The sequence below is a fragment of the Lichenostomus cassidix genome, chromosome 10 (assembly GCF_008360975.1).
Source record: "Lichenostomus cassidix isolate B80296 chromosome 10, HeHo_3.0, whole genome shotgun sequence".
Taxonomy (NCBI): domain Eukaryota; kingdom Metazoa; phylum Chordata; class Aves; order Passeriformes; family Meliphagidae; genus Lichenostomus; species Lichenostomus cassidix.
Window position 1 is genome coordinate 9,218,885 of NC_139491.1, and position 22,250 is coordinate 9,241,134.

The following is a 22,250-nucleotide window of genomic DNA, read 5'->3' on the forward strand; positions in this document are numbered from 1 at the left end:
ACACAGAAAGTTGAATACTCTAGAAAGAAGGCAAACTTGCACAACAAAGCTCAGATTGATGGCTCCTGGCTTGCCAGCACCCTGCCAGTGCAAATGCAAAGATACACTTCTGCAAAGAAACACTGCATGATTACTTGCAAAGCAATGGCAATCCTACCCAAAAGGCACATGTAATAATATTAAATTATACACAGGAGTCCCATTTTTCATACATTTCTTTTTGCTACAATGAATGCACTAATTTCTTCCAGGACCCCACTACATGCCTCCTTTTGTTAATTCTCAAATCCCAGTCCTCTGCACTTGCAAAATCAGCTCAGGATGGCACTTCTCTCACCTGTATGACCAGTACCAGAGTTTGCAAAAACAAAGTTTTAAAGGAAACCATAGCAGAAATTACTGCTTTTGAAAAGGTAGCATATTTAATGCTCCATAATAATTTAATTCCAAGTCCTATTTAAAACATTAGCACTTTAAATTCCTGTATTTCTTTTGCGAACCTATTTGAATTTAGCTCTATTTGCAGAAGAGCTTTGCTACAACTTCCTCTTTTAGCCTGAGGATCCCAGTTTCAGAGCCTTTGGTGAGAGGGAGCCCAAAGCCCAGCACAGTTCAGACACTGGAGAAGAGGTGCAGGAATGCCCCTGGCAAGAAGGGATGTAGCAATTCAGAGCATTCCCTAAGCAGCCACTACCAGCTGGGTTCCCAGACTCCCAGTGACAATTTGAAAACTGCTGAAGCTCCTGTGCAAGGCTGAGGTACAAACACTGCTTGCCCTCCTTGGAGAGAGACAGCAAAACTGCTGCTCCTCTGTCCCGTCAAGGTGAAATCAATGCCACAGGTTCAAATACAAAGCCTGCTCTTTGTTAGGGCATCATCATCTCTGAGACTGAGAAATAGAAGAGTTTGGCTCAGTGCTCAAAAACTGAAACAAGAGCCAGGCAAGGGTAGAGCAAGGAAATCTCTTTCCCACTGACACAGATTCTATTACCCAGCTCTGTGCTGGGGCAGTCAGCTCTGTTGAGGCACTCACCTCAGGTTTTCCTGGCAGAGCCCTGGGTGTGCTCACCTCACCCTGCAGCACAGGAGGGCAGAGCTGTCACTCTTGCCCATCTCTCGAGTATTTCTACTAAGCTTTGTAATATTTCTCTCTCACAGAGACGTTAAGTCAGCCATGCATTCTGAGAAATGTTTTCTCCTCATTTACTAATCACTGGTACACCTTTTTTTTCTTCCATTTTAGTCTCTTGTCACTACTACTGCTTCCATTTAGCTTGTTTCTCTGACAGTTGCCTCAGCCCTCACTACCTCGCTTTGCCTTCTGTTCCTTTCAGTTTCCATTGTTTTGTCCTAACACACACTTCTCTCCACCTCTGCTGAATGTATGGACTGCTCAAAACCTGAGCAAATCTCATACACACAACACATTTTTCCAGAAAAATGTCCAATCATGATGTTAGTTCCAATACTAAAGCTCAACTCAGAGGAGCCAAGAACTGTCCAGCTATTGTTCCATTTTTGCTGCGCATCGAAAAAATGTTCCCACAGCTAGGAGCAGTGGCTTGATAAATTGTTTAGAGAAATGATACTTAGGCAGGAAATGAAACATTTCAGAATGACCAGTTACTTTGTGCATCTAGAGATTATAAAAATTCATTCAACCTTCCATCCTAAATATTCTCTCTCACAAGCCAGCCCCTCCTTCCTTTTTCCCTGCTAGTGTCTCTTTTCTGTTCCCATCAAGAGATGCATATACTTTTGCTCTCTTCAGGAGTCATTTATTGGTACACTCTCATGTTCTTTTATCAAAGTACAAGACTGGTTTATCCTGGTAATTTATAATTTCAGCTCAAGGTCAAAAGAATAAGAATCCTAGGACAGAAATACTGTACAGAACATCCCAGAGAAGATCATGTACTTGCTGTTATTTTGAGAAAGAGACAGTAACAAAAGCAACAAGAAGAAAACAGCCAGAAAGAGATAAAAACTACCTTTGCTTTCAAGGAGAGTTTCAATAAACCTTTCCTTGAAAATCCACCTTCTATCAGCTTTGCTTTCTATCACATAGATATGACTCCACATTTCATTAAATTTGACCTTCTGCCTTTAAATTGCAAAAGCACTTTCCCATGGATGCAGGGACACTCAAATTTAGGAACACAACAGATAAGCATCACCACTTACACTGACTGTGAATACCTACTTCCCAAATGGCTTATAAAGTACTGAGTGCCAGGCTCAGAAAATGCAATACATCTTGGTTCTAAACCACGGCAAGAGTAAAGGCTTTTGATTAGAAACCTGTCACTTAGACAAAATGTCATCAGCATGTATTAAACCCTTCATTTTGTAAATGCAACTTGAGTCTCCTCCTCCCTTCAGACCTATCAGCAGCAAAACACTTTTTGATTTAAGCTTTAGGTGAGACCTACAGCTCTACCAGGTAACATTAAATACATGAGCTAGAAGCATATAGAATGTTTAATGTAATTCTGGCAGAGAATGTTTAAAGGAATGTATTCCACCACTTAATAAACCTAAAAAACACTAAGTACTTTCTCTTATAATGCATACAGCATTTGTTTGAGATAATTTTCTTTACTGAATTTTTGACAAAAAGCTATTAAGTAATCAGTAATCACACGCAGATAATTATGGCAAGACCCTCAACTGTAGTTGTAAAAGTGTCTTTTATTTCTTTCCCAGAACATAAAGCAGCTTTCTCCACTTCCTAATTACACGCATTCCTTATTCTTTTTAACCACTAGCACAGAGTTTAAACATTAGCCACTGAACAACGTGAAAGGAAATATGTTGTACATTTAAAGAAAAGAAGAGCAGCTGTGACATAGCAGAAGCTTGATTCCAGCCACAGAGCCCTAGAACAACATCTCAGTAGCAGTGGCCCAGCACTTGCTATTCCAGGCCATTCTGGCCAAAGGAGCTGAACTCCAATAAAGACCAATTAAAAAAAATTCTTCCCCCTCTGCTCCCCCATAGTCTCTCACAAATGAGCTGGACCACCCAGTGATTAATGGAACTTGTTATTAACTTACCCAGACAATCTGCTGCAGTAATATCATTATCCTGAAATTGGACTTTTACCTCTGGGTCCTACAGGCTCTTAAACCAGCTGAACTTGGGCACAGCCAGTGCTTCTAGTTCTGTAATTCGCAGACACACAGTGATTGTGATCTAAAGCCTTAAATGCTTTAAACTTGGAATCCCTATCAGACATGGCCTCCTTCCCAGGTACCTACACAGGCTGAGTGTACCCACTAACACTGCCATTTTCACTTTAACTGTTTGACCACAGCAGTGGGATGTAAGAGCAAGAAATCCAGGCTTCACATAGACACTTCTAAACCACGGTGCTTGCATTCTTGATGCCCTTGGCAGCTACAGAACTTTGCAGGCAGCAAAAACACTGGGAAGTATATTCCAGAAACTGTGTCCATCTCACAGCAACCTCAGTTTTTCAAGTTACCTGCATGCCACCTACTCCCCCTTGCCTATAAATCCAACTTGTGGTAAAATCCAGGCACATTTCAACAAGAAAAATCATATTCCTAAATAAAGCCTTCATCTCTATGCCATTGCATAAACCATAGATCTCCAGTAACTCTCTCTCATGCTTTCTCCAGACTTGCTCCAATTCTCTGCACAGAAAGGCTTCACACTGTCTTTTGATGACTTCTAGATGTGGTCCTTCCAAGCAGCACCGAATGATCTTTTCTACTTACTGCAACTGTTCAGTCAGAACATAAACAACTGCTCTGAAGCAAGCCCAAATAAAAACAGCCCTGAGGCCAGTATTTCTACATATGACAAAACAGCCACTCCAGTTTGACAACTATACTTACTCTTTAATCAAATCTAAAAAAGTATCAAAAAAGGAGAGTAAGATACTGAGCCCTGAGAAAACGGAGGCAAATGGTACAAATTCAAGAGATCATTAGTATGAGATGGTATATACACCAGTGCAATGCTGTCTATGGGCTTACATTAGATGCACAGAGATATTGAACAAAACCAGTATCGTGGACAAAGGCCAGTCTTGTCCATATATGAATAAAGTACAAGACTCTGGACTCTATAATGTGATTTTGCACTTCTATAGAGAGTGACTCATTTCGCACCAGGCGGTGACACGTCACACTATTTCTGAGTGTTTTAGTCAAACTTGTCTGCTACAGCTATTCTTTAGCACATGCATTGTACAACAAAAACTACTTTGTACTGCAAAACCTTGAAATCCTCCTGACAAACCTTCACTGTTTCCTAAAGAACTCAACACTGATGCTTACATATGCATTTATAAATCAGGAAATTCAAAGTCATCTTATTGTACACATCTCTAAGGGAAAATATCTTTGTAGGAATTCAAATGTAATAAACCTATCTAAATTTTTGGACACAGACACATTATTTAATCTGCAAGCCTACTTAAAAATGTAAGTGTCAAGACTCAAGACTGTACACTTTTCAGAAGAAAACATAGAGGTGCTTTTAATGAGAAAACCTGATTACACTAAAGTCTCTGACAGTAATTTAAATGGATTGATATGAGAGTTCAAATAGCCAAGAACAATGACATACCTGAAACCATAAATCTCCATGCTGACAGAATCACACTTTTACTTCCATCCTTCATTTTGCAAATCTAAAATACTGTTCCCTAATGTGTTTAAAATCTTCTTTTGAAAGTCAGCATACCCTAAAAAGAGAACTGTGAAGTCATCAAAGGGCCATAAAAAATACATGTAGTGATTATCCTTCCTCACTTTTCAATTCCCCTGACTTCTCACTCAGTTCAAAACTCCTGTTAAAAAAAAAAATCTGAATTTCTTTGAAAAGTAAAACTTGGGCATTTTTATCCTAAACTGTGGTCTGACTGGCATTTGCTTATTCAGCCAATACAATGAGACAGAACATGCAGGAGCACTGCAGACAAGTGGAGGCAGTGGGTGCATCCCACAGAGACAGCCCTTCCTTCTCAGGGTGACCAGGATGAGCAGCACCTCAGTGCTGGACACATACCCTGTCAGAACCAGTTTCTGCCTCTCTTTCAGCATCTTGTTTCAGGTACAACTGGGCAATATTTCATCCCATTTCCTCCGCATGGAGAGGAGCTGGAGCTGTGAATGACAAGTTACACACTGTGTGCATTCCACTGGCTGTTACCACACTAACACTTCTTCCTCCCTCCACAGGCTCCAAGTGCAAAATTTCACTTGGCAGCAACACCATTCTGATTTGGCCTTCAAACAATCCCCGTTTCTGAAGTTGTTCTGTGTGCTTGTAAGGAAGGTGTGGCTTCCTTTTGATATACTCATATATACCCACTGCAAAGATGAGAAAGAGTGATTATACTATAAACCAAAACACTCAAAATCAGAAATTTAAATAACCCCTTTACACACTTCCTTTCCAAGTAATATGAGAACCTTTCATATTGTCTTCTTACTCCTTGCTTTTGTGTGATTGAAGATGTTTCTATACTGGATGTCTTGCACTACTATATTTAAAGATGGCTTTTACAGATGCTAGTAAGTAATTGTCAAAGAAATCCCATGAACAGTTCTGTTTTGCCCAGAGCATTGAGAGAACATGAGAAGTTGCACCACATTTATTTTTTACTGATTAGCTTGCCTCTTGCTACCTTTAACATCCTTTGACCACACCCTAACTTGTGTCTCTGCTGTACATCATTTGTCACATTAGTACTAATGCCAACTGAGCAGAACTTCCTTCCCCAGACACTCCTCTGTTCAAATAAAGGCACTCTTTCCTCCACTGAGGAAATGTGTTTCCTCTCTCCTTCAACAGCATTCCCCGTCTTTCACTGAAGTCAGGCTGAAGCCTCTCAGGTCTCACTGTGTAAGACCTCACATGGCTTGAGGTGCTGCTCTCACCAGGAGTATTCCTTTTACCTCCATCCAGGTTGACTACCATTTCACCCAAACCACTCAATTGCCCTGTTTGGACTCCAGGCTTGCTGGATTAGGGATAGATCTTTTTGCCCTCACATGATATATTATCACAACCATCACAGTCACCATTAACCCAGGGTGAGCTGGTAGCAGAGATTCCTTACTGGCTCATCATTCAGAACTTCAGTGAGATACAAATCCCTTAAAAAGCATAGTTTATTCTACTCTGTGAACAAAACATTCTAATAATCATTAAGGTAATTTTCCACAGATGCTTAGCCTTCTCTAAATCCTTTTCATCCCTGTGGAGACATTCCCTCCACTTCCCATGCACTGCTAGTAACAACTCCTGCGCACTGTGAGCTCTTCAGTGGGTTAATCCACCTAAAAGCTGATCACACATTGGAGCTGGGCTGATTTTGAGACTGATAAACTGCCTCTAACAGCTTAGTGTGTGATCACACAAGCACCCAGAGCTGACTCAAGGAAGTGGGCAGGACCTCACCCTGAGGGTAGAGCAAGGCTAGATTTAGGGTGATCCAAGCGGCCATGCAACTTTATCCTGCATCTGATGGCATCCAGCTGTTAAAGCTGACTGCACAAACATTGTACCTCCTCACACAGTGGAAAGGTGTGCGTACAAGGGTGGTCTGACTTCTTTAATGATCCCTCTGCCCTAAACCAGGAAGCTTTACATTACCTTGTCCATTCAATATCTCTCCATTTCTGCTCTCTTTGTATGACAGCTACAACTGCCACTCAGTCTAGTAAAAATCTATGCTCTGCCTTGTTCTAGAGAATGTTGGCATATTGTCAGTCATAGTTCTGGAAGAGAGCACTACTCTGATTCATAGCTCCTAAGAGGAATTGAATACACTTCATGTTCCCAGAACATTATGTGACCAGTTCCAGCACAATGCCCTGGAATTAAACCCAGAAACTGGATTCTTCACTCTTTTCTCAGGTTAAACTACCCTAGCTTATTCAGGAAGATGGCTCCCACTGCCTCTTGCAAAAGTTACCATTAAATACATCACTGATTGTAGCATAGGCCTAAACTTAGGAGGGCCTAGTCAGCTTTCAGCACATCAACAGTCACTGTATTATCCATGGATTTAGAGCTGTGAAAGTACTTCACAACTTAATTGAACCATAACCCAGTGTGTTACCCTGTAGCTGGGTCCTGCATGAAGTCTGACTTGGTTAGAGTTGCTACAGAATAGCCAACTGCACCATTTTTCTGTTGGAGTAACATGCTATTGTTGTTTCCTATGCACCATTTGAAACAAACAAAAAAAAATCCTAGTTTGTCAAATAGCAGAGATCAACACATAAATCACAGCCAGCATATGCAGAACAGGAAATTAAAAGCCTTAAAACATGTAAATATTTTTTCTTCTTAAAACATGTAACTGCACTGCATAATTCATGACTACCCAATTGCCCTCCTATATTTCCATGACCAGAGATTTCTGCTTCTTCGATGACTTACTGAAAATCCATTTAAATACAAATCAGCTGATCTAAAAGTTGGTGGTTTTTTTAAGGCTGAATACATTGGGCCACCTTGTTAGGACACCAAGCACCAACACATCCGCAGTGTCCACATGCAAGATTAGAAAGATCACTTACATACAAGTCATGTCAGAGAGACTGTCAAAGAGCAGGAAAAAGTCATGGATAACTTAATTCCGATTTCTGTAAAGCCAGAATATACTTACACCACCTTTGCTGAAGTCAGACCTATTCATTATACATTCAACATCAAAGCTCTTTATTTGAGTCTTAGTAATTACTTGGCAAATAGTTTCAAGCACCAGTGCAGACCAACTGCAGGAGAAATAATATAGACAATATGTGGGCATTTTTAACAGTGATTTACAGCTTTAAGCTCAAAGCTTATGCATTTGGGCCAAGTATTTTTTAATTTGTCAAAGTTCAAGAGCTGCTAACACTAAAATGTATGTTTCAGATATGTAGGAATATTCATTTTAAAAGTTACTATGCAACTACATATTTATCTAAGGTAAAAACTTCCTTGGCAGTGCCATAGTTTAAAGTGACAGTTTTAGTGAATCCATTATCAGCAAAAATGTGGTCAAGATCATCCACTACAGAGCCCCAGGTGAGCAGAGGAAGCAGAACAAGACTGTCAACAGAAGTTGTACACAGCCACATACACCAACAGTCAGAAATTGTAATTTTAAGTAGATTTGCTTTAGAATTAACTTCTCCTCACATTAGCATGCTATTTCTCATCACCACTTCTGCATGTTTATCAGCAAGTCTACTTTTTATGCATGAAAAGTGACAAATCATCTGTTTTTTGCTCTTTCAGAAACTACTTTCCAGACAGTAATTCTTACAGAGCTCTATTCCACATAATCAAGTTAGAAATTTGTCCTTCAATGTTATTAAACTGCTGCTTACGCTTTTTAGCACTTAGACTAGCTGTGTGGATTTTAAATCACTATAAAATGGACTGAGAACTCCTCCTCATATCCTTACTTTTTACTGCACATTATTTTGATTTAAATGGCATCATTCCTACTTATCTGAGCTGCCAGTCCTGTAGTTTCCTGTGCTTTTGGTACAGTGTGAAACACCCACATTCTGGTTCTGCTGTACATGGATTGCACACTTTCCCTGTGAAAGAAAGAATATTGTCTGCCCTGCTTAAGAGGTTTCTTGTTTATTTGTTTCTTTTTTTTTAAGGCATTTTAGTCCACAGTTTTCCCAAGTCTAAGTTCACATCCAGCATCAGAGCACTGTGAAGCAAAATGCTTCCAGTTCCTGGGTCTACTACAAATGCAACTGAATTTTTAATGGTCTTAAAAGTCTCATTACTCAAATATTTTGAAAAATCCATCAATGTGCTCCCAGCAGCTCTGCTGACTTAGCTAGGATCCGTGGAGGCCCTTAGAAACACTACCCATGGGAAAAAAGAAAGGACTTTGACAGTTCACTCTTTGCTAATGCAGCCTGTGCTCATCATGAGTTGGAAAACCTAAATGGAACAAACAAGTCTCAAGCACTTTCTTGTATCTGAAAGTTTGCAATAATCCATGCTCTTTTCATTCATTTAATAGAAAACTTCCATGTATCACAGCAAAAAGTAAAGAAAAAAAAAGGCATTATTTCATCACTTTATTCACCATGACTAGTTTGGAGAGGAAGTCACTGTACATTTTTGCCTTATTTTTGTAACTCCATTTCAAAACATGCCTATGGTTTTAGGCAAGACATTGTAACACACAACACCACAAACTAAAATGCAATTGGAGCTAACAGGGCTCCTTAGCTCCATTTCTAAGAAAGACACACACTGTCCTGAATCTCCACAAGTCACAATTCTTTCCAGTAGTAAGAGCAGCATTGCTAAAATGCACCACTGACTTCATCCATGGGGACAGAAAAAAACTTCCCTCAGCGTGCACACAAATTGACTTCCATTGTTATCAAATTAAACAAATGACAGAGAAAAATGAAATAATTTCCAAGTATAATTTACACCTAGAACACAGACCTCTGAAGAATTCCCCAACAAGCTATAAAATACTAGTGCAAATGAGGTCAAAAGGTTCTGTCCTTCTCTGTGGGGGCACATGGCTTTGCAGCAAGAAATTCCTACAAAAAAGGCACCACAACCATCAGTAGCAAAAAAAGCCAAGTCCCATGAAACAGGAACCTTTAATCACAGCTGAAGAGATCACTGAAACTCTTAATAATCAAGCTCACAGTGAAAATGCCATGATCATTGCATTCTCCATACAAAACAAAGCAGTAGATATGGCACTTTGAATCCTAGGTGGTTACTACAACACACAGGGAAAAAAAGCAAGTAGGGATTATTCAGAAGCTAAATCCATAAAATGATAAACTGTTAATCTTAAAGGTAAGTAAGAGTTGCTATGTTCCAGTGCCTCAGGCAGTCATCCAAGCAGATCACACCAAACACAGAATTCATCCTAACATGTTTAAATTTTTTTTTTTTTTTTGGAAGAAATTTCAAAAGAGCAGACTGGAACTGCTGGTCCTGAATTTATGAAAGGTTATAGTCTTTGATTACCAATTTCCTCATTTAATGTGTGTCCTTCCCCCTCACCATGCCCACATCTATTGTGACCCAGATGCCAAGCTGGCAGGTGCTACATTCTCTGTGGGAAAGAACGACAAAGTGTTCCCGTGTTTGTGGCATTCTCTGACCACACAGATGGCACAGGCACCATATTTCACTTTCCAGCTCTCTCAACAGGATTGCAAAAAGGACAATCATAATTTTGAATCAAAACACTGACTTTTTGACCCCCAATCCAGCATTTTGTTTATGACACTAAGTACCTTTCACACACACTCTCTCTCTCATGTTCTGCTGAGGAGATACCATTACCCAAAAACCCCAGTTTCCAGAAGATTGCTTGCCCATTCCAGAGGGGTATTAAATGCCATGAAGGTAACTGAAAATACCATGCTCAGCCTTGCCAAACTTTCAGTCAGTGAAATTACATCACATTTATATGGAAACTTTAATCCAAACCTGAATCTACATTTTGCATTTATTGATACATATGCAAAACAAACATAAAACAAACAAACAAACAAACAATAACTTGAAAAAAACACCAACAAAAGAAACACAGTGACTGGACATTGCATCTATAGTTTGGAAACATAAAATCTACTTTTGGTTCTGCCACTAACCAGCTCCTTATCCTTGAACTTATGCCACTTTCTAGTACCATATTTATTTGCATCTGTAAGAAAAAGAATGAGAGCAGTAAGACCTACTAGCATTCACGACAGACTCACAAGGGAAAAAAGGGGCTGTTACTACTTAGGACCATTAACACTTTTTTTTTAAATGTTTTATTTCCTTTTTGCTTCGTTAAGAAAAAAAGAAAAAAATACTTTCTCTACTTTTTCACTGTGTAACCTAACTGCACAAGAATAGAAACACTGGCAATCACAGAAAACAGAATTTTAGAACCCCTTGATTTCCTTGAGTCCTGGACTCTTAAGTGATGTTCAGTTGTTTACTGATTCCACTGTGGTCATTACAGTTCATTAAACACAAGTACAGTATCAAAAATGCACCTTAATTAGGGTAGTAAAGAAACAGAATTGATTCTCCTCAGAGGCTTGGCATTGTCCTTTGAATAGAAAGCATGTAAGACCAAGTTATTTTTGTGTTTAACCTGCATAGCTGCTGATATCTGAGATGTTACAGGAAATTAACTGGTATATTCTCCCATCAATGCATAAAACTCTTAATAACTTTGATAACAGAAACATGTACACAGTGATAGGACTCTAGGGCTCTAGAAAATAAAATTGAAGGTGCAACCTGACATTTGAATAGCTCTTTTCTAAGTGGACTTGTTAAAAGCATTATTAAAACCTATATCTCCAACTTTCAACTAGCCATAAAACTCCAGCAGTGCCTTCCTCTCTGTGAACAGAAAAGAGACCAACAATGAGAACTCAGCACAGCACTGAATTAGACTAAGGTAATAAAATTGGGGTGAAAGTGGCATTAATACAAACAGAAGCACTTTGTCCTTAACAATATCATTATGAGACCAAGTCTGGGTTTTATATGGTTTTTACAGAAGCTATGAAGAATGAGATGTATTTTGAACTTGAATTACGTATGTGTTTACAGAAAGTGGTTGCACTGCAACTTCAAGTAACACCAAGTGATGCTAAAGAAACCCTCAATGCAGTGCTGCTGCTGTGCTTCACTTGGCTCTTTGTTTTTCAGCATTGCAGGATTCTCAGAAGGCTGCACTGCAATGTATTACCCAGCATGTGCCGCAGTGACTCAGGCAACAGCAGGAGTTTGGGATGGAGTGCCAGCTCTCACTCCAACTTTCAGGATGCCTGTGCAAAACTCTACAGCAAAGCCAAGCAGCTATAAAAGGAGATGAATTCAAGGAGAAAGTTCAGCTCCCATTCTATTATGCCACTCTCTATTCCATTGCAACGCCATTCAGACTTTCATATATAAATATTTTACAGGTATAATATAAATAACCTCCCTCCAAATTGCAGCTGTATCTCTGCTAGGATTCCAGTTTACTGCATTATGATCCCTCTCTTGCAGGCTTTGAGAGCTGCATTGTGAAAGGCTGCAGAGCATGACCTCTACCTTCTGCTAACTTACTGTACATATGCTGACTGAAATAGTTTCTTTTTGCTACACTTCTGCCTTACTGCCTGACTACCTTAGCAGCTCATAAATACAACTGTAGAAGTATAATTATTCATTTAAAAACATAGCAGACAAGAAATAAAATTCTAATGTCCTCTTCACCACTGTTCTTATTCCACAATTCTGTAAGATTTTCATAAAAGTAAGTCCAAATATCTAATAAAAAGTAGAAACAGGATGGAAGCTTTCTCACTATTACTGTCATGGATTTATCATGTCCAATTTCCACTGGCTGTGAAAGGACAAGATCTCTAACAGACTGTATGATAATAGCTTATAGTCCTAGGAAACAAATATATCTGCATGTAGTCAATAAAGTTTCCTTTCATGTCCCACTGTCAAGTTCAGGTTCTCTTTGTATGAAGTTTACCAAAGTACTTCCTCTGCAATCAAGCACTTGCGTAATTGAAGTTTTTGTGTACTAACTCAATCAGCATGGACTTTAAAAAATGCTTAAATATTATGTCTAGGCTAGTATCTACAATATAACAGAAAAGAAAAATAGTCAAGAGACCAAAAAACATCACCACCACCACCAAACAACCTAACAACAAAATCCAATCACACAACTTACACTGTCTGGGGAACAAGGTGGTCTTGATTCTGATCTGGTCTTCACTCCAACAGATTGGATCAAAATGCTACACAAAGCAATGAAGCAAAAGCAGAAATCTGCAAGAGATGCAGCAGCATCCCTGCAACTGTTGGTGATAATCAAAAGTTTAAAAAAATTAAAAAATAGAAAAAGGCCTTTTAAAAATTGCTAAAAAAATTGCAGCACTTGAAAAGACAAATGCCATTCAGGACATGTAAGAAATTAAAACACAGAGCACATACTTTATTATACTAGCTTAAATCACATCCAGAAAGTCAAAAAGCAGTAATAAATTTTGGTTGTTTTGGTTAGAAAATCTGCTCCCCCTTAGGTTCTATCTACAGACAATAGAACCAGCTGCTGATTCACACTCCCTTGGAGCCTCTCTTTCTTCACTGACATAGGAGAAGGTTTAAGAAACCAGCCTGCAGAGGCTACAGTAGCTGTTGATGACCACGCTACAAGTAAGACATTCACAATAATTGTGAATATTGGCAGTTGTGTTTCCTCAGAAAAGCATTACTTTCCACTACCTTTTAGAAACTAAGCCTAAGAAATGCAATATGAATAAGCTGTTGGGAGTCAAACTGCTTCTATACAGAGCCTTCAGCTACAACCAATTCAAAAAATACATAAAAAATGTGTGAATTCAAACTCAACAGCAGATTTCCTATGCCAGTATCATGGCTGAGCTTTCAAAGCACCCTAAGGGAGTGAGGTTCTGAGCTCACCTCCTTCTCAGTACTTTGAAAAATCCCACATCTTTACACAGAGATCCTAGCCTGGCTGCAGTTTTAGAGCACAGCAGAAATTAGAAATGCATCTGACACCTATTAAGGCTTTCTTATTCACTCTCTATGCTTCCTGCTTTACTGAACAGAAGCACCACTCTAAAAATACTCCCAGCACACAGCAGAAGATGCAGTCCTCCCACCACCTGGGCTGTCCCACACGCACAGCCACCACAAGAACAAGGCCTGCAGAGCCAGCAGGCAGAGATACACACCTACATCAAAAGGTCTCAAACCGAAAACAGGAAAACAGATCACAGCTGGCACAGGATGAAAGTGATAGGACACAAACTCTCATTGCAAACAGAACTCCACGAAGGTTAATGAAAAAAATTATATTTGAAAATATTTTTTTTTTAAAAAGCTGAATTCTGTGAGAGCTGCACATGAGTTAATCAGCTCTGAGAAACAGCCTGCCCTTGCTTATCAGCTCGTGAGAGGTGGTAAGACACTGCACGGGTTCTGCTTGGAATTTCACGAGTCAAATGAGTTATACTCAAGGAATCATCACTGATGTTAAATGGAGAAAATGGAAGTGATCCTCATTGCAGTCCACTTTCAATTAAAGAAGTTTAATTTAAACTTACAACCTAAGTAGAAAGCATAGTAAATAAAATTCTAATAACATGAAGGGTATTATCACTGCATAACAGACACAGCAACTTTGAGATACAGACAAGCCTTGGGTCTATCCTTTCTGTGACACCAGGGGAAGCAATCATTAGGGGACAGATAAAGGAGTAGCACTGCAGCTTTATATATTGGAGTATACAGAAAAATAGTTAAAACTCAACTCCCTCTGGGGTGCATAACTTACTGCAGTAATTTCAACAGACACCATAACAACAAGAGTTGTCTTTTACATCTCACTACCAGACACTTCACTGGAAACCAATAAACACATGCAATTTCCAAGGGAAAAAAAAATACAACTGGGCAAAAAATTCTAGGGGAAAACCATCAGAACATTTCTTGTAAATTACTGGATTACAGCCAGACCCATGGTAACTTTTTACTACACCAAGCAAGTTTGCAAGTGTGTCATGCCTGATTTCGGCAAGGGCTTTAGTAACCATAAAAAGTTAGCTACTGACCTTTCATAAAGCTAACACGTGTTTACTTTACTATAACTTCAGACAAACCAAGCTGACAAGCACCAGACAAACATCCCAGAAACCCCAACTGCACGTATAAAATCGTAAGTAATTTTTGCTTTTTCCTGGACTCCTGCACCTAAGCCTAAACACAAAGGTGATCACCACTAATCAACACAAAAGTTGTGCATGAAGACACACAGAAGAGGCAGGCTTTTTACAAGAACAAAACCAAAATGCAATTCCGTTGCAAAAAGTAAGAGTAAACAGACTTATTCCCTAAGTCCATTTAATTTATTTCACTTATTTTTTTTCCAACTATACATCAATACTATTCCATATTTCATTTAGAACTGTAGTTTATTTCCGCTGAACAGAAGTCTATTTTAGGAAGGAAATGGTATCTTCTGAAAATATATGGATCCTGTCACTTTTTTGATATTTATTCACATTTCTGAATGAACTGTTAAATACAGACTGTCTTCATACACCTGCTTCAGCCTTCAGATTTTTTGTCCCTAGGTTGTGTCAGCTTTCAAACATTATTCTTATTCTTTAATCACATGTCCTGGCACAAGTCTCATTCCCTCCAGTATTCTTCAATGTCCTCTGGGACATTTGCCAGTTTTTGTCATCTGCCCCCATTCTCCCTTGGGAACACTAAAGGAATTAATTTCATTCTTTCCCCAAGCAATGCCTGTCTCTGCTGTTAACAGTTACCATTGGTATCTCTCATCCACTCAATACACAAAGGTCTGTGTCTCCTTAAGTGATCCCACTGTACTTGGAGATTTAAGAAATCTTCTGTAGAGAAATATTCCTTCATGCTCTGCACTTGCTTGCTTTAGCATTTTCTAAATGAATTCTGCTAAAAGATGGAGTCCCAATATTTTCATTTTTCATGTTCCCCCTTATTTTTGTTAGTTCCAACCATTTTATATGTCTAGGCATGACTGTGTCTCTGTCAGAGATAAACAGTTTCATTGTTTGAACCTGGATGTTTTGATCTACTATATACATATGCTCTTTCTTCTGTTACTTTCTCACTACTATTTTGCCCAACATCTTATCCCAATTCTTAAAAAATGAGCTCTTAAGAAGCATCTTATGTTACCTTACATACCAAAAAAAATAAATAAATTAAATCCAGTATTTTATTCCTGAACTTTAATTTCCTAGTAAACAGTATTTCTTTCCACAACAACAGACCTTTTCAATCAACTGACTTTAAATTTCTTCCTCAGTTCTGCATTTGAAAGTGAGTTGAAACTTTACCTTTGACCCACCCTGAGAAGAAGAACATTACCTAAGTTATGCATTGCAGTTCCTCACTGTATTGAATACTGGAAGTCATACCACAACTTTCCAATAAATGTAGTCAAATTCAATAAATTCTACAGTTCCTTTTTGCCATTACTATTGCCTTTATCAGATCCCACACGTCTTTTTTGTTGTTGTTGTTTGTTTACCTGACATCTGGGCAGGATCAAGTAACTTGCACTGTTACCAGTTGCTAGACAAGAGGACTCTTGTTGTGGTTACCTCTCTGACTTCCTCAGTGAAGTATCTTCTGCTTCTTGAGTTACAGGATCTCCATAGCACAGGCTGCATCACTTACCAGCATGTCAGATGCAAAACAAGCCAAAATCTTTAATAAATTATCCTTAGGTTTGTTTACCCTGCAAGTCCAGCATTTTCTCAAAGAAATAGTGAAAGTCAACCAAAAGATACTGATTCACAACATTTTTCAGGATCAGTACATTCCATGAAAAAAGGCACACTACTGAAACATTAGATACAAATATTTAGCATCTCTGTATCCAAACAAAGTACAGATTCTGCACTTGGGTGGCTGACAAGCCACATATCTGAAAGAAGACCTAGAAGGAGGACAGCTAAGCACTCAATGAGCCTTTATTTTCTTCACTCTAACCAAGACAAGAGCAGCTGTGGGATTTGACTGAATAGGTTACAGGCACTAATTGCAATATTACCATTATCATTAATGACAGCCAACAGAAATACAGATCTCTTAGGCTTGGAACAAGCAAGCAAAGCAGTGGAGGCTTCCAAAACCCTTCAGTGGCAGAGTCCCACTGCAGGCACATCCCGAAGCCCCTGCACCAATGCAGGGTTTGGCACTGGCACCATCCTGCCATGGAATGCAACCAGTCCACCTGCTTGACAGAAAGAGGTTTCTCTCTTAAAATCAGCCAGCTAAACTATTAAAGCAAAGCACATTGTAAAAGAGAAAGATCAAGAAGTCAGGAGAAGATGAAGATTCACCCTAGAGAAGATAAGAGCACATCATCTAGAAAAGGAGGGAAAACTCTAGAATCCTCTGATACCCTCTACAGGACAAATACATGGCATTCCAGGTAGGATAATAAACCAGCAATCCGTGGAAGATCAAAACAATGAACTCTTTGGGGGAAAGCTGGTACCCTACAGGCTGTAGCTTCAACCGAGGCCTCAAAGCACGAACACGAGCCCATCATTAAATAACAAATATTAGTAACTACAGGAAAGACCTGAAGCCCCAAGCAAAAGAATGACACGGGCTGATCTCTTGCGAGATCAACACAAGAGGCTGACAAGCAAAAACACAAGCAGAGGACCCAGCGGCACCGCTGAAGGGAACACTCCCCGGAGGTGCCAGGGTGATGCTGCCACACACGGAGGAGGGATCCGCCGCCCCGTGCGGGAGCGGGCGCTGGGCGAACCGCCCATCAACAGCAAAGCCGTGACGGGCCCCGCCGCCGCCCTTACCTGGCTGGCTTTGTGGAACTGCTTCTTGAGCCCCGCCACCGACATGTTCCCGCCGCCGCTGCCCCCCGGCCGCCCGGGCCGAGGGCCGCCAGGTCCCGGCAGCTCCCCGCGCCCGGCCCGGCCTCTCGCTGCGCCGCCCGCGCGCCGCCGCCAGCATCGCCCTCCGCGCGCCCGGCCGCCGCCGCCCCATTGGCCGCCGCCCGGCCGCATGCAAATGACAGCGGCAGCGGCGCACGCCCATTGGCCACTCGCGGGGCTATGCAAATGAGAGCGCTGGAAGACGCCCACGCTGCGCTGTCGCATGGAGACAGCGGCGGGAGCCGGGCGGGGGCTGAGCTGGCCCGGGCAGGGCACTGGGCCAGCGGGGAGCACCGCCGGGCATCCTCAGGGCACCGGGGAGCATTGCCGGGCACCCACAGGACAGTGGGGAGCACCCTCAGGGCACCGGGCCAGCGGGGAGCACCGCCGGGCACCCTCAGGGCACCGGGGAGCACTGCCGGGCACCGTCAGGGCACCCTCAGGGCACCGGGCCCATGGGGAGCACCGCCGGGCATCCTCAGGGCACCGGGCTAGCGGGGAGTACCGCCGGGCATCCTCAGGGCACCGGGGAGCACTGCCGGGCACCCACAGGACAGTGGGGAGCACCGCCCGGGCATCCACAGGACAGTGGGGAGAATTGCCCGGGCACCCACACGGCATCTCGCCCGCGGGGAGCACCGCCCGAGCGCCCAAAGGGCACCCTGCCCCTGAGAAGCACTGTCCCGGCAGCAAAAGGCACCCTGCCCATGAGAAGCACCACCCAAGCACTCCCAGGGCACCCTGCCCCTGAGAAGCACTGCCCCAGCACCGAAAGGCACCCTGCCCGCGAGGAGCACCGCCCCGGCACCGAAAGGCTAATCAGTAGCCTGGTTTCATCTGTCTTATTTCTAATAAGGCTGAAAATGTCTCATTATCGGTCTGTCTCATTTCTTGTGGTTCAACGTAGCATCTCTAGCTGAGCTCATTAACCTCAGGTCTATTATTGTAGGTGGTAATTTAATTATAGCTCTTATAACATGAAAGCTCTTGCAGTAGTCCAGAACACAACTGGCTGGTGCTGCACACCAGAACAAAATCCACTTGGTAGTGTGACTCCATACCTGCAGTGATGCTGCTCAGGGTTCTAAAGGCACAGTCTCCCATGAAGAGGAGTAGATGGTCTAGAAAGAGCTCTGCTGAAAGGATGTTTTAGTTTTTGATTGGTTGTTACACAAGGGATTGATTGATTATATTCTGATATATGACTGTGTATCAGGAATGTGCTGACATAAATTAGAGATGTGGTTTTGCCTTCATGGTAAAACACTTCCAAGAGCTGCTTAGATTCTGGGGAAGATAAGCTCAGTGATTTTGCTGCTTGATCCTGGCTATGAGAATACTTGGGAGTTATGATTCAGCTGAAACTTACACAGCAACCTGGAGAGCAGTTCAGAGATAAGCTTTGCTGGCTGCAGCAGGGCTCTGTGTAACTCACTGTCATGCTGACTGCATTTTTACTGGGTTTGGAGACAAAGGCATTTCCAGAGTGTGTTATAATTACTTCTTTAGAATAGCAAAGAAGAAAAAAATACAAGAACTTTCAGAGTGATTGTCACTCTGTAATTTGGGAGAAAGGAATTATTGTTCCCACTTGTTACAAAAAAGTTATTAAACCACTAACAAGCAAAGTGTAAAGACAAACACATTAATGAGTTAAGGATCAGGCTGTTACTTGACAAAGGACTCTCTGTAGAGGAGAGGCAGAAGAGAAAGCAAAGAGGAGAGCACCAGTCAACATTTGCTCTGGAAGACAAACTTAGGTGAAGTCCTTCAGGTTTTTGGAAATGTTTGAAAGAGGCCTGCAATCACCATGTTATCTGGTGCCACCTGGGTCTAGGGACAGAGCATTTTCAGCCTCCTTACAAGTAAACAAGATTACACCTCAGACACCTGATTTCAAATACTATCAAATACTCTGATTTCAGCAGTTGTTTCTCCTCCCTAACTGAAACTGGCAGCAAGATGTTAACTGTCAGGGCCAAATTAGGTATGGCTTGAATTAGTGACACATTTGTAGACACCTCAGGTGAGGAAATAAAGCCTAAACTAGGATATTGCAACTCCATAAAAGGAATTAAAGCAAGCTCCTTCTGTACTATGGAATTAGGGAGAGAAGGCAGCTTTGGCTAATCTTCAGCTTTAAGAATGGCTGGACCAGAGCAAAGAAGGAAGGAGTTTGAAATAAATCACTGTGGAGGGGAATGAATGGATTATGGAGCTGCTGTAGCTGTTAGCTGTAAAATTGGATTAGATAAAGAACTTTAGTAAGGCTCTACGTCTACAACTTCTTTTTTGTGTAAAAATCCTGCTTGTTACCCAAGGATAGCAGCCATGTTGTCTCTGCTGAAGTGATAGAAGAATTTTCAAGTGGGAAATGCCCTGTGGAAATTTCACTTCATAGCCTACATGCTCAATGATACAGACAAGGTGAAAACCTAATTAATGAGCCAATTTGAATAGTCCAGATATTAATGATTTGGTAAAGGCACCCTGAAAGACACTGGTATTCAGTTCAGGTCTAAGCAAAAGTTATAGCTTGTAGCCAGCAATACACAGTGGCTAAGGAATGTCTAGAAGGCTTTATAATCACAGTTATATCCCATGGAAAAAAAAGGATTACAATTTGCTAGGTGATAATCCTTAAGTTTAATACAAAGTTAGTGATTTAGTCTGTAAAATGAAGGAAATTAGGAATCCTACAAAAATATGGGAAGTGGTTCAGATAAATGCTGACATGAAGTAAAAAAAATTCTATTAAAAAATTCTTCTATTAAAGTTAACTGTTACAAGTAGAAGACAGGGCAGGGCATAGTACTACATGGGCAGAGTGAAAAATGCTTCACAGAGGGAGCCTTCAGGGCAAAAGTTCTAAATGTCTGTGTATTTAAACAACAATTACAGTTCCACTACCCAGGAAACATTAAAGTGCATGAGAGGAATTCATAATAGCTCGAACATATTACTGAATAAGGTGTGCTAAAATGGACAATGAAATTTGTACAAACTGAGAACTCCTAACTGGGCTCAGATCAAGGTAGTGACTAGAAAATATGCACTGCCTACTTAAATGGGAGAACTGTGCTTGAAAATTGGTCCTGTGAAATTCAAACAAGATAGCCTTTTGGATAACTGGCTAAATTTATAATTCACTTGCGTTTCAGTGGGGCTAATACCATGGAAAAAACTCAGCAGAAACTCAGTCTAAAGATGTGGCAAACAATCTCATTGATTTGGTTTTCAATGAACAAATCATCTTCCTTGTAACAGCTGAAATTGCAATAACAGCCATATGAAGTATTAGGTTTACAGCAGAATGAAAACTAGAAATATTTTTAAAATTATCTAGAGGCATCTTAGCATTTGAAATTACTTGGAATTTGAAGCCAACTACATACACATTCATTTGAATGTCTCTTAAAAATAATGAAAACTGTCATTGAAATACAATCTGGGTCTTTGGTGCTTACTGCTATAAAAGAAAACATCAAAAAGGGGAGGAAAAATGGGTTTGTGATGAAATTATATTGTATTTGATTCTGGGCCATGCTGGCTACTTTATGAAAGCACTTTTTTTTTTTTTTTAATATTTAAGCCTTAATAAAAGATAAATTACTGTGCATCAGCTTATCATGCAATACATTTCAACACAAGGCATCAGAAGGAGACTTTGGATGTACTCACCTGATCCAGGACAAGAGTAACTACAAACAACAGTGAGCAAGACTCTCCGACATGACGTGATATCCATCGATGGTCTGTAAGGATTATCTGTGTGTAATGACAGTGCAGATTACTTGGTTACTTTTCATGTTAGTTGTCAAAATTGTGGTGATAGGCTGTGGTTTTTGGAAAAGGTGATCCTCTAGGAAAATGATGCCATTTGAAAGAATAGTTGGCCAATAACCCACTGCACAAGAGCAAACTTGTAGAAAGGTTTAAAAATAAAGCAGGCTCAGATTCATCTAGTTTGACAATTGTAGAAAAAAAACCAGATTAATAAACTGAATTGACACTGATACTTAAGTTTTGACCCAAGCAAATTAAGTAATATATAATATAGCATTCAAGAGCAAAATCCAAAAAACTAGACCACTAGGTGAAATTTAGTGATTTAGTTTAGTGAAGACATCCCAAATGTCATCCATTCCATTCTTTTACAAGTGTCACACAACAAACTTGGGAGCTGACACTGTGAAAGCAATGCCAACAGCAAATGACCCCAATAGCAAGAACTTAAGAGAATCCTTCTGCAAAAAATGCCCGAGACAGTAAGGACATCTCATGTGCCTGTTCTAGCAGCCTTTCTGTATAGTTACATAAAAGAATTATTTATGATTAAGAAAAAAAAGTTGGTCATGCAAAGATATGTTCATGTACAGGAGCAGGCCAACACTACATTTCTGCTTCTAGAACACAACCAAGAAATTCTGCAGATCAGCACATTCTGCACAGATAAACTGGCCCAGGTATCACTGACAGGGATTTACATTGCACTATACATTTCATAAGAAATCATGAGAGATGGAAAAGAACAGACAGTTTTCTCTACGCAGCCAGCACTGGCCAGAACTTGGAAAGCTCTGCATTGCAAACGGACACTGCTGGCAGTGAGAGCAGGAATATGTGACCCTGGGGCCAGCAGACACTCTGGCTAACCTACTGCAGTTGTTTAGGATGCTTATGTTTGCTCCCCAGATCTTGTAACTAAATGTAGCTAGTGAATTATTTTTAGCATATGTGACTGTTCTTCTCAAGCTGACTTTCCATATGTGTCGCTTT

At 40.6% G+C, this 22,250-nt stretch overlaps 1 protein-coding gene across 3 annotated transcripts in view; it reads right to left on the bottom strand.

Moving 5' to 3' along the window:
* Positions 1–22,250, bottom strand: part of SH3GL3 (SH3 domain containing GRB2 like 3, endophilin A3) — a 59,463-nt gene that overhangs the window by 27,453 nt on the left and 9,760 nt on the right. The window contains exon 4 of one of the 3 annotated variants that reach the window (XM_085070503.1): positions 21,153–21,239. The exons of 1 other annotated variant lie outside the window; for it this stretch is intronic. In XM_085070503.1, coding sequence (XP_084926629.1) covers positions 21,153–21,239 — 87 coding nt within the window. Of the gene's footprint in view, positions 1–17,393; positions 17,552–21,152; positions 21,240–22,250 lie in introns of those variants that run through there. One more of the 3 variants, XM_085070504.1, reaches the window with a different exon arrangement.